Below are 13,812 nucleotides of genomic sequence, written 5' to 3'. Positions count from 1 at the left end.
AATTTAGTGCAAATTTACGAGTTTTGAAGGAGGTATAGGAGCAGTGTGTAGAGAACGAAGAAGAGAAGAGATTAAACAGGTTACATATGTGGTAACAAGGACTAAGATATAAACAGGTGTGCAAAACACCTTCTATCACTGAATTAAATCAGCTCCCAACTTAGCCCAGTCCTTATCTTTTTACCTGGGGTGGCTCATAAGGTACCAGCACACTCTGTCTGCCTGTGATGGGGTCTTCTACATACTGGGCGTGGCTGTTCCCTTCTACTCGAATCAAATGACTAGGAGGGGCAATCTGTCCTGCAGAACAGAGAAAGACAAAATAGTTAGTTCTTCACCCTCAAAGAAAACAAAATGAAACAACACAGACAGGATATTGGTTGCCAAAGAAAGGGTTTAATAGAGGAAATACATATCCTTAAAAAAAGGGAAAAGATCCTGTTGCCAGATATCTAATACATGAAGGTGTCACAACCTTTATGGTGAAAGGAAGGACTGGAAGACTCAAATGTATTTAAGAGAAAAATCCTATGTTTGCAGTGCTTAAAGTTAATAATTCAAGATTTTAGAGAACTCTATGAATACATCTCTGACTAGAGAAGATTTTGCTAGTTTATGGGAAATAGAAGAAAAAGAAACAAGCTAACTAAAAAAATAAGCACTCAGTGAAATATAAAGATCATGCAACATATAGATCCACACCTGAAACCTATATTCTCCTATTAACCAATGTCCCCCAATACATTTAATTTTTTAAAGAAGCTTGAGAAATAGTATTCAAAAATTGAGCAGAAAGGAAAAAAAAAACCTAAAAAGGCAATAGATGGCAAGGACATCACTTTCCCTTTGACTATTCTTTTCTCCATCATAAAGTCTCTAATTTTAGACCTTGCTTTGGTCATAAAGATGAGAAACTTACTGGTTTTGTTGTGCTGAAAGAACCCAAGGTTGGAGAATAAGAAAGGGAAAGCAAATTTTTTAAAGCGTGTAGGCAAAGTTTCACAAAATTATGATATTGGACAAGGGCTCCAAAAGAAAGAAGCTGATTGAAGAATTGGGAATCATAAAGGTGTTCTTAACCTTTGACCATGCATTATTGTTCCACAAAAACTGATCAATAATAATAATAAAAGTGTAATATGCTAATTAGACCAGACATCCTTCTGGACGCCCTTCCAAACGACCTTCCAGATGTCCTTCCAGACGAAGCCAGGGCTGCGAAGGAAACCCGGGTCCTGGATACCTGCCAGTGGCTAGAAGGAAGCCCGGGTCCCTGGTGCCAGAGGGAAGCCGGTGCAGGCAGCCAGGAGAAGGAAGGCCTACTCCTGCACAAATTTTGTGCATGGGGCCTCTAGTATTTAATAACAGTGAAAAGTTAAGTGAATCAAGATGCCCTCTGAAACATCATCTATTATTGCAAAAGTAAACACAACTATTATGTCAAACATTGGGGGAAAAAACAGTTAAGTCATCTTGATGGATCAAGGGCAGTTATAAAAAACTATAATAAAGCTTAGCTATAAGAAATAATCTTTATGGTGTATTGTTAAGTGAAAAGCAAGATGCAAAGGTATGGATGGATAAGGAGGTCATGTAGAAAAGGACTAGAAATCAATGTGTAGAACTTAATTGTATTAAGGTGGGAGGACTTAAACTTTATTTTCTTATCTGAAATTTCTATTCACTCTTTTTCTTTCTCCACCACTTTTTCTGTACCATCCCTTATTTTCTCTACATTCACACATTCTAGCTACCAACCAACCTTTCCATTTTAAATACATTTTCTACATAAATTGTCTACCCATCCTGCACCCTCATCACTCTGATGAATCTATGTACATTCTTCTATCCTTTCTTTCTACTTTTCTGTGTACTTTACTTAGACTCTCTTCACAAAACCTTAGAATATCAAATATCAGGGAACCCTAGGAAGCAATGAGCTCTTCTGTAAGGCAATTGTTGGTTTGTGGCTCATATCATGGGCATGGATACAGATCTTAAAGGTGGCCCCAACATACCTGCTCCCTGATACCTGGTCCTTCACTCCACTATCCCCCTCCCCAGCTTATCTTGCATATTTCTATTTACTTCTCTTGCCTATTATTTGTCTTCATTCATTTTTCTTTTTTCCTACTTTTGTATTCTGTTTCTTCATGTTGCTCACTTCTTATGCTCCTTCCTTTTACCCTTTCAACTCTCAATTGGTCAGCCTTGACCATCTCTGGGTAGGCACTAAAGCTAGATTACCTTGCCTGGGCAGAGCAGAACAAATGACTAAATGCCACATTGTTCTTCTTACACCTTCTCATTAAAAAAGAAAAAAAAAATTAGCAATAGGGAGTAGAGAGACAAGTCCAGGTTATCCACTAATTACTAATATTAAATTAAATAGTTCAAGCATTATTAAGTCATTGTGAAAGCCACAAGTATATTGATCATTACTCTCAGGCACTCAGCCAACCAAAAAAGATAGACTGAGCTGCCATCAGATTGCAGAGGGTGGAACCAGGTAAATGGACTCCAAACAAATCTTTGTAGAACCTCTATTTTCAAGGAGCTTAGTTGAACAGCCACAGGATCCTCTCCTCCTTACCCTCATTGAATTCACGACTCAGCTCATGGTTGGGGCATCGTTTCACCACCTCGGTGACATGCTCAGCTTTCTTGTAGACAGGCATGGCACGGATGACAGCACCCTGAGGAGGTGGGGTCATCACTTTGATCTGGATGGGGCATGTCTTGGCAATTTGGCAGTAGAGTTTCTTCAGTTCAGTGGAATACTGCACAGAGATGGGCCGATGGTGGAGGAAGGAAAGAACCAACAGGAAATAATGTTACATCCAAAGTCAAGGAAATTATGTCCATCTTTTGAAGCCTTTATAGCTACATGTTTACCATTGGCTACTACAAAAATGACAGCGAGCAATCTTAATAGAGTTATATTCATTAATCCAACTAATACTTTTTTTTCCTACTTGAAATAAAACCAATATTTACAAAAGATTTCACATTTTTCAAAACACATTGATAGCATTATGTCCTTTCATTGGGATGAAGAAACTGGGTTTCAAGGGGAGTTAAGTGGTTAATACCATGAGCGGCTTTATAAAGTACTAGAAACTAAGTGGAAAAACAATATTCACATGAATTGAGTGATATTAGACAGATTATAATAAATCCTGTCTTTACAATATCTAAAGAGAGTTGCAGGGATTAGGGTTTTGGGAATTTTTTTTTTAAATATATTTTATTGATTTTTTACAGAGAGGAAGGGAGAGAGATAGAAAGTTAGAAACATCGATGAGAGAGAAACATCGATCAGCTGCCTCCTGCACATCTCCCACTGGGGATGTGCCCGCAACCCAGGTACATGCCCTTGACCGGAATCGAACCCGGGACCTTTCCGTCCGCAGGCCGACGCTCTATCCACTGAGCCAAACCGGTTTCGGCGGAATTTTGTTTTTTAAAGATGAAATGTCTGGAAGAATATGAGGATATTTTACCCAAAGTCAACCTGCTAGAAAACTAGAAAGCAAAAACATCCCCAAACTGCAACACTCATCTTCTAATGTCATAGCCTAAGAGAATGAAACATCTGGAAGTGGCCATTTGGTTATACACTCTGACTAAAGGCAAATATCCTACCAAAGAACACATTTAAAAGCAGGTGCTTTTCTCTTCCTTTTGAAATATAATATGTATTTTAATAATCTTTTTTATATCTCAAGTATTTCACTATATACAATTTTCAGTTAAAATACTCCTAATACTAGTAGTGTATTGCATAATCAGTTCCACACACCAGAAGATCAAGGATTAAATGCAGCAAAAAAGTTTTAGATGACTTGAAGAAATGGGAAGTATGCCCAAAAATCAATCACAAAATAAAATCCTGCTTGGGAAGCACTGATTGAAATCTAGATAGTTATTTTTGCTCTAGTTTTTTAAACAATGACTTTAAAAACAAAGAAATTGTCTTAGGACATGTTAAAAACTCACTTTTATTGATAACTCCAAGAAAATAAGATGTATTTTTATTTTTAATCTAACCATGAGTTTCATAAGATGCACCATAGGAAAGATGACTGAAAAGTAAGTCTGTCAGCTAACACCTGATGAATAAGCATCCATCCAAGTATTTAAAGATTGAAAAAAAAAAAGAATGGTATGTGTTCAGAAGAGGAAAGTTAAGAGAAACATTCTGCTTTAATAATTAATATACTATAACACAAACTTTACTAAGAATAAATTTAGGCCCCATCAGGTGTTAATCCTCACTTGTCCTCAGGGATGGGAAGAGAGAATCTAATTTAAATAATGATAAATAATAACAGCTTCTCCATTTTCTGAATTATTTTGTAAAAAATACAATCCTCACATAACCCTATAAGGAAGGTGTTATAGGTATATGATCTCTTATCTGAAAACCCTGGGGCTAGATGTTTCAGAATCCATAGTCATTTAGATTTTAGAAAGGGAGTAAAGCAAATACTGTAAACAGCTCCAGCAGGATTTAGGGCAGTGTCCCATAACCAAATCTGAACATTTCTGTAAAATTCATGAATATATATATCATCTGGGAAATGACTATAAGAGCCTCAAATTCAGGCTGTATTTCAACACCAAATGAGTTTAGCACAAACTTATGAAATTAAAACGGAACCAAGTTGGTTTTTAGAGCTCTTTGAGTTTCAGAATTACAGATAACAAATAATGGATCAGTATTTTTATGCCATTTTATCTCTATGCCTTAAAAAAATAAGGCATAGAGAAGACTTTTCTGAGGTCACAGAGAAGAAGAGCTGGTTAGGAACCAGAATATAAGAGTCTGTCCTCCTCTGGTAACAGTCCCTCATCTTTCTATTCTCTAGGCTCAGAAGTCAACTTTTTGTACTTTCACATTTTTCTAATTCATAATTACATGGCTTCTTTTAAAAAAAATCAACTTAAAAGTACATAATCTCCTTTAATATTAAAATAGAACTTGAAAGTAGTCTACTTAACATCAATAATTCCTCTTTTTATTTTTCAGTATAGAGCTTGCTCATTTAATTGCAGGTAGAGGTAGCAAGTGATAGAAATAAAAAAACCTGGAAGTCGCCTTGAACCCTAAGGCCAGTTGTCTGTTAGGACTTCCATCATGGCACTGGGGAATTCACCAGTAAGGTTCTACTCTTTCACATGGTTCTTTGTGTATTGGCCCCATCTCTTTCATTCCTACCCCTTACCCTCAAACCCTCACACTTCCCATCCCATGTTCTACCCATACAAATCTCTGAATGCATCAAACACACCATTCATCACCCCCCATTTGAACATACTATTCCCTATCTGGAATATTCATGGTTTCCTTCCATTCTCCACACCATGCCAGGCCAATTTAGTTATGTCCTCAGCTAGGATTGATCTAACACTGTAGACCATATTTCCTAATTTTAGTGATGAGAGTTTTATATTGACTACATCTAAATAGCTGGTCAGGGCCAAGAAACATTTGTATTACTGCTTCTGGTTCACTACCCAGCCTGCCACTCATTTACTAGAGGGGCTGAAGTGGTCTGACATGACAGGTTCTTGACAAAGCCAAGCTTCTGCCACTGTACTAGCTTCACTGTTTGCTAACTGTTTCTGCGATGATGTTTAATATTTTTCTAATACTAAATTCAGTCTCCCTGGTCTACAGTATATGCATAATTCCATAGACCTGCCTGCTTCCTTATTCCCTACCAAATGGTCACTATCTTCTTCACCCATTTTCATGGCTTTTGTAAGATCAAAAGAAGTGGGAATCTGATGTAGGTCAAGATTTTTAAATCCCTGGTGATTTGAGTCAGCAGAGACTTCAAATTGGAACACTCCTGGTTTCTTGTAATGTCTCTTTCTCTCTGGGACTTTTAACATTCACCTTTGAAATGCTCCCAACATTGATTTGAGATTCTTTAATTCTAATGCCTAGTTTCTTCTCCTGGGTGTGTGTGTGCTTTGTTTTGTTTTAATCATGCTTTTGGGGTCCTATGAAATATTGGTCTAACCCAATGTTAGAAGGATTTTCCGTGTTTTCTTGTAGGAGATTTATGATCATAGCTCTTGCGTTTAGTCTTGTATCTATTTTCAGTCTTTTCTTTATCCTGTTTTCCCCCTAACACGTGCCTCTCCACTTTCTCTTTTTCTTTTTTTATGGATACTCAATTGTTTGAACACCACTGGTTGTAAAGATTATTTTTATCTTTCATGCCTGTTGAACTGTCTTTGCATCGTTTTTGAAAAGTAAGGGACCATGTGTGTTTAAGTCTTTATCTGGTACTGCCTTTTATTTTATTGGTCTATACATCTAATACATTGGTATCACACTGTTTGATTACTCTAACTTTATTATAGCCAGTCTTAAAATTAGGTAATCTATGTTTTCCAATTTTGCTCCTCTTTTGCTAAATTATTTTGGCTATTCTATGTTCTTTGAATTTCCATATAAAATTTACAAGCAATTTGTCAATTCCCACAGAATTGCCTCGTAGAAATTTGGATGAGATTGTATCAAATTATAGGTCATCTTGGGTAGAATTAATATCTGAGCAATATTGTGCCTCTAGTCCATTAACATGATATAGATTTCCATTTAATTAGGACATCTTTAATTTCTTTCAGTAATTTTTTTCTCTCATTTTTTTTAGTTTTCAGTGTACAAATCTTGTACACCATTAACATTTCAGACTTTTTCCTATGTGTACAAACACACACACACACACACACGCACGCACACACACACACACACACACACACTCCCTTATGCAAACTGGGGCCTATAAAATGTTCGGCATCATTTTTTATTTAATACATCAGAGCATGATTGGATTTTAAAATATAATTATAAGCAGTTACAATTACAGTATTAAAAGGAAATATGCCATTTAATCATGCCTTTCTCATACAATATAAATTTTACTCTGTATTAATTGGCTGCCTCCTGGGGATCAAGCCCACAACTCAGGCATGTGCCATGATCGGGAATTGAACTGTGACCTCCTGGTTCACAGGTCAATGCTCAACCACTGAGCTTGGCTTCTCCAGTTTTAAATATTAAATATAACATTTCAGGGTGTATTGTGACCACATTGCACAAATCTTTAGTACACCAGTTAGTTTTAGCTGGATTCCTTAAAACTAGGTATTTGAGTCAATGCATATTTTAGTGTTATAGAGAAGTCTGAAGTAAATTAGAGACAGAGTGAAATATAAACGACACAAATTCACTGGGTATAGCAGAGGTATGTATAAAGTGTTATGGGATTCCACAAGATAAAGCAATTAAGTACTAGTTAATAAATTTGGTATTAATTGAGCGAGGACTTTATTCAAGGTTAAGATATTTAGCAATAAAGCAAAAAGCAAAGTCCATGCTCTAAAGGTGCTGGTATTTTGAATAAACAAATAAATATTATGTCAGATGGTGATAAATGCTATAAAGAAACAAAATCAGAGTAAATTTAAAAGAGGGAATCAAAAGGTAGGAGTTGGGGAATTGAAGAGGATATTATTTTGTCTAGGACTGTCAAGTATTCTTTGATAAGTTAATATTTAAAAAACTTATCAAGGGAGCACTGGAATAATTCATATATAAACTAGGGAAATAATGTTCCAGTTATCAAAGACAGCAAGTACTAAGATCCTGGGGTGAATAGTTCTGTCATGGAGGCCAGTGTCACTGGAGAGCAGTGAGCAAAGGCTGCAGAGATGGGGATAAGATCAGAAACCAGAGACAGTATGTGGGCCAGCTCACACAAGGCCTTGTTGGCCAGGGTTAAGGACTTCAGCTTTCCTTAATATGAGATGGAAAGCCACTGGAGAAGTTTGAGAAGGTGACATGGTTTAATTGTGTTTAATAAGATTCTGGATGTTATATGAAGAACAAACTTTAAGGTTCAAAGATAGAAGCAGGGAGACTAGTAAGGAAGCCATGCAAATATCCCAAGTAAAAAATGAGAGAGGCTTAGACCATCAGTGGAATTGGTGAGAAGCAATTGATTTCTTGATACATTTTTACCAGATTTGCAGATGGATTGGTTGTAGATAAGAGAGAAAGAGAAAAGTAAATGTATCCTACTAAAGTAGAGAAGAAAGGCTTCATAGAAATTGTGATATTTAAACTAGGAGTTAAAATACAAGTTGTTCAGCCAACTAGATGGTCCATCCAAGAATGGGGAAAAGGGAGAACCAAGAGGCAGAAAGCAGGCTTTTCATAAAGAGAGAACATTATAAGTATAAGCAAAGAGATGCTAACTATGGTGGAAATATAGATAGTCTGGGAGAAGGAGGAGAAGAACAGAAAGCAATGAGTCCAAGCTAGATTCTGAGGAGCTTTAGATGTTACAAGAAACAGGTAGACTCTACCCGCAGGCAGAGAAGAGTCACTAAGGATTGTAAAGCAGGGGGAAGACCTAATCAGCTCTATGTATTAAGTAAAACAAAGCTGGTAGGAGCAATGCTGGAACAAAGTAGGAAGAAGATAAACTTAATCAGGAACAAGAATGAGGAGGGCCGAAACTAGGGCAGCAAAATGAATGAAAAGGTGGAGAGATGGAAGAAATGTTTTAGACTTACTAAAAGTCAGTCTACTCGTTTTCATCATGAAAGGTATGCAGGGAAGCAACAAAACGGGCCAAGCACTGTTATTCATTAGGAAAAAAAAAAAGATGTTTGCACAAATGTGTTATTTGCTTATCCCTTTTCTAAATCAAAGCAGAGTGAATGAGAGTTAGTTTTAATACAGGGCTTCCAATAGTCAATAGTTAAGTGAGACATGTCTTAGTTAATGGACTATTCAGCAAACAGAAAAAGAAAGAATAATTAGCTCTAATTCTGGACAAAGAAAATAACATGAGGTAACACTGGAATTAATAAGCCAATTTTGTTGTGAAAGAGGAAAGGGCTTAGTTCTCAAAGCCAAGAGCATTAGAAAAGGACTCTTACCCCACACTGACAACAGTAAGTAACTTTACTGGACTAGGGGTCAAAAAACAAGATTTAAATTCTGCCTCTTCTATATATTCCCTAGGCTTTTAGGCAGTCACTTCACCTCTCTCAAACCTAAAATAGAAAAAAAAATATAATATACAATATACAGCTCTTAGAATAGAGGAAAAAATTACAGGTATCAGAAGCCTTAGTCAATTCCAAAGAGCAACATAAAAGCCACATATTATGGATAATTACTGAAGCCTCATCTTTCTAAGATTCTCCACATAAAGTGTTTAATGTAGCTTAAGTAATTTTGGGACTATTATGAAAACATGAGTGCAGCTTCATCAGGATGTGGTTGTTGCCAGATAACAATAGTCTGCTGAAGTTTGAATATTAACCATTTACAATGAAACACATAGTTCATATTGATCTGCTAGTAATCACTAAATTCTAAACCATGCTAAATTATTGGATTTACTTGTTTAAAAAAATGAATTTGGTTTATCTGCTGCTGTACATTTAAAAATGCATGTCCATATTTCCATAAGTACATGTACTATAATTTTATGTGTCCTTAAAATTTTTTTAATTACATTGCTCAAAACTTAGTAATGTGCTATTTCCACTTAGTAATCTGCTATTTCATCTTAGTAATCTGCTATTTCCACTTCTAATGTTTTCAAGATTTATCCATTTTCTTATACTTAGATGTATTTTGTTTATTTTAATAGAAAGAGACAGGCGAATTAGATAGAATGGAGGAAGACCTTCTGCTTTATCTGTAATATTTTACTTAAACAAAATATTTAAGGCAATATGGAAATTTTTAACACTTTGGTAGATTCTAGGTGTCTAAATTTACTTACTATTTTTGTATACTTGAAATAGTTCCTAATTCAATTTTTAATGAATAAATTTAGTATGAACAGCACTAACCTGTAAAATTGTTGCAGATTTAAAATTTTAGAAGATAGAGAATATAGAAATAAGATGTTAGAACCCAGAAGGAACATTATAGCATGTCTTGTCAAAACCTTCTTCTCCCCTTAATTTTCAGTTATAAAATTTAGGCTCACAGAAGTGAAATGGGTTCATTAATGCAACAAATAATTAGTGAGCACCTACTTCATGCCAGGCTCTGTCCTAGATCCCAAGGAACTAGCAGTCTCCTTACCTTAAGTGAATTGGTTTAAAGTAAACACTGATGGTAAATCAATTATTTCTAAAATTGTGAAATATTTTCTAAAGAAAAATTAGAGAAAGACACACCTAAATGTGGGATTCAACTTAGTTTGGAGGGTCATACAAAAAAAAATGATTTCTAAAGGTTACACAACTGAATCTAGGCAATGTGTAGTTGAAGTCAGCTTTCCTTTCTTCCGGAAAGCTAATTCTTTCACAACTACATCATACGCTAGTGTCTGAGTTTCTATAGAGAACCGAGGACTAGATTTCATGTTTCTATTATTGAGTCACCTGTTTCAATGCATTTTAGTTCAAGATAACATTGCTAAGTTTTTCTTAGAAAGTTAGACCAGGAAAAGCTTAGAGATCATTTAGTTCAGCCACTTCAGTTACAGAGGAGAAATCCAAGCCCCAGAAATGAGAGGAGACTTGCTAAAAAATGCTCAGTGACAGGACCCTCTTGATACACAGACCCATGGCCTTCCCCATGTACCCTGTAGTCTTTATACTCATATACGGGACCAAAGTGGAACTGGTATGTTAGCTACCAGAGTGAATTACATAAATACACAATATGATTATAAATACAAGTATTAAGTCCAGAGGTCATCTAAAAAACTAACATATGATCACCAATTTCTTACAGGATTACAAGGATACTGCATGTTCTTTGAGTGAGTATCAAATCCTTTTTAATTTGTTAAAAAATTTTGTCTAAGAATTAAGGTTTTCTTTCCTAAAGTGTAACTATATTCTCAGAATGGGGTCTTCAACATAGGAATAACATGTAATGCCCACCCATTGTTTGAAGAACCAATTTTACTACTTCGGGTCCTAGGCTGAATAAATTAGCAGTGCACTGTAGGAACCCTTTTACATATATAGGTAAGACAGCCCATGAAGTTGTGTCTCTAAATTAGGCAAGTTTTAAAGTGAAATTAGAAAATGAAGTACTGTGATGGGGGGTGGGGTGGGGAAGGACATGTGAATTCAAAGATGGAAATAACTGACCTTTCAAAAACAGTCACAGATTCCTGACACTGAGGAAATCACCCACTGAAGAATTTCAGGCCACTCATGTGATCTCCTGGAAACTCAAGTTAATCATCCAAAGGGAGAAAATAAGGGAGCTATATTAGATCATCTCTAATGATTCTTTTATTTTGAAAATTTTATGAAATGGTACAAATTTGTTAGAGAACCCAGTTGCCAAGTTCATGTTGACAAGGTCAACTCTTTAAAAAGAATGTGGAAAACAAAGTGCTGATATTCATTCTGATTCCTGATCAGAAACATGTAAAAAGGATAGGAATCAATCTGTGCAGTCATGCATATGTATGCACATCCAATGGTGCATTTATTTCTAGGAAGTACTAGCCTATGAGCAAGAACGAAGAGTCAATATTTTGTTGATCTTTAACCAAATTTGCTCTGCACAGTCTTGAAGATTCACATGGACAAAGTATTTCCACGGTGGCATGGAACTGAAATGCCTTAGAAATATCACATGGACTAAACTCTTGCTATACCATATCCCTGACAAAATGGAAAAGCAAGCTTTGCCTAAGTTTTGTTTTGTTTTAGGAGGGGGAGAGGGAGTTTGGCATGTTGAGGAGTGAGATGCTCAAAGCCAAATATCATGTTCAAATAAAATAATTCCAGGGGATTTTGGAAAACAAGAGTAAATTCAGCTCCTTTACTAATAATATGTTGTAAATAGAAGGGGGGAGAGCATTCCAGTAACTACAGCCTCACCATCACCACCTGCCTCAGTAGACATACTATATTACATGCTCTTGGCTGCCAGACTGGTAATTCGGTATCACAATGCAGAGAGATGCCAGCTAATATCAGCACACACCTGTATAACTTTTCCCTTTCCTAAAGGTGCAACAAAGACCCTCCCTCTCCACTCCATCAAAAGACAAAACAAACAAAACAAAATAAACAAACAAAACCCTTTACTCTTTTAATATTCTCCCAGAATAAATGCCATACCTTATGTTAATCCAAAGTCACAAGGCTGACTTGACCCACCAATCTCCAAGGATATGGGTGAAATAAAATTCCATGAAGTAAATAAATCAATAATCATAAAACCCATCTCTCCACTTAACCCATCGACAAGGGAAGCAACTATATAGAGCACTGTCGAAGCTATTCCTGATACTACAATGCCAGCTTCCAGATAGAGCCACATCTGACATGCTATTGTGCTAGAAGAAAATGTTTTAATTTTTTTCTAATGTAATTCTATGTGCATTATGACCTATTGCCCATTAGCCCACAGAATTAACCTCAGCATATAATACATCTAGATGCAGTTGTTGTCCGTTAACACTAGGGCAAATTACCTACACTGAGGATGGCTGGCACTTAAACAGAGAGTAAAACTAAGTTAACGCATAAACACATCAATAACACTTTTGGCCTCTGCATGAATTTGGGTTGATTAAAATAAAATAAAAATAATGAGATTTATAAATACTCTAAAAGAGAGCCACCATTCATTAACAGAAAATGCTAGGCGCACTTCTAATTGATGTTTCTTATTTTCAGACAGTTCAAAGAATCCAGGAAGTGGAAGGTAGGGTCTGTGCTACCTCAAATAAACTAAAGTATTTGACAAGAAAAAAAAAAAAAGGGCAAGGAAGCCCCAAAGCTCTCACGACTTAATTCATTCCAGTATAGCAATCAAGTAGAAAGCCTGTCTTTGTTTAGATAGAGCTATCATAAAACGTTCATATTTTTTTCTTTTCTGAACTGTATTCTTGAGGACTGGAAAGTTAAAAAGGCCCTTTTATAAGGGCAAGAGGGTAATGAAATCAGTAATTAGAATTAGTATGAAAAAAATCATACAAACCAGATGGAATATTTAGAGAAGACAAAATAAACTTCTGGAAACTGACTAGGTGGTGGGGGAGAATAATGGAGGAAGAAATAAGATACTTGCAAATAAAACATAAAAGGGTCATAACATAACTTTTGACCAATATGCTTTGGAAAATTAACTATAAATATCCAATTCACTAAAATGCAAAAAGAGTCTTAGCTAGAAAGAGGTAGACACACACAGCTTTAGTGTGATTTGCTTGAAACATATTGAATAACCTTATCCTATATAATAAAAGCCTAATATGCTAACTGTCTGGTCGTCCAGTTGTCCGGTTGTCCGTTCAACCAATCGAAACGTAATATGCTAATGATATGCTAAGGCCGCTCAACCGTTCACTATTATGTGCACTGACCACCAGGGGGCAGATGCTCTGACTGGTAGGTTAGTTTGCTGCTGGGATCCGGCATATTGGGACTGAGCAAGACAGGCCGGACATGCCCTAGAGCCCTCCAGCAGTCCCTCCCAGGCCCTTCTGCATCCCTCCCTGGCCCTGATTATGCACCGGTGGGGTCCCTCAGCCTGGCCTGTGCCTCTCACAATCTGGGACCCCTCAGGGGATGGCAGAGAGCTGGTTTCGGCCCGATCCCACAGGCCAGGCCGAGGGACCCCACTGGTGCATGAATTTGTGCACTGGGCCTCTAGTCACATATAACTGTATGATCTAATTATATGCTATATTCTAGACTTGTCCTCTACAAATAAACTCACTTGAGAAGCATTATAAATTTTACTTCTAGGAAGAGAGTTTTATTTTATTATTTTAATTTTAATTT

General features: G+C 36.4%; 1 protein-coding gene across 9 annotated transcripts in view; it reads right to left on the bottom strand.

Moving 5' to 3' along the window:
* The window catches only part of TP63 (tumor protein p63), a gene marked incomplete at both ends in the record, with an annotated part of 224,360 nt that overhangs the window by 26,194 nt on the left and 184,354 nt on the right, over window positions 1-13,812 (bottom strand). For all 9 annotated transcript variants that reach the window (XM_081088136.1, XM_081088137.1, XM_081088141.1 and 6 more), the window contains 2 exons: window positions 185-300; window positions 2,594-2,780. In XM_081088136.1, coding sequence (XP_080944262.1) covers window positions 185-300; window positions 2,594-2,780 — 303 coding nt within the window. The remainder of the gene's footprint in view (window positions 1-184; window positions 301-2,593; window positions 2,781-13,812) is intronic.

This window comes from Myotis nattereri, assembly GCF_964212035.1.
Source record: "Myotis nattereri genome assembly, chromosome: 3".
NCBI classification, from domain to species: Eukaryota; Metazoa; Chordata; class Mammalia; order Chiroptera; family Vespertilionidae; genus Myotis; species Myotis nattereri.
Note: the sequence above shows the minus strand (reverse complement) of the source record. Positions and strands in the feature narration are given on the sequence as shown.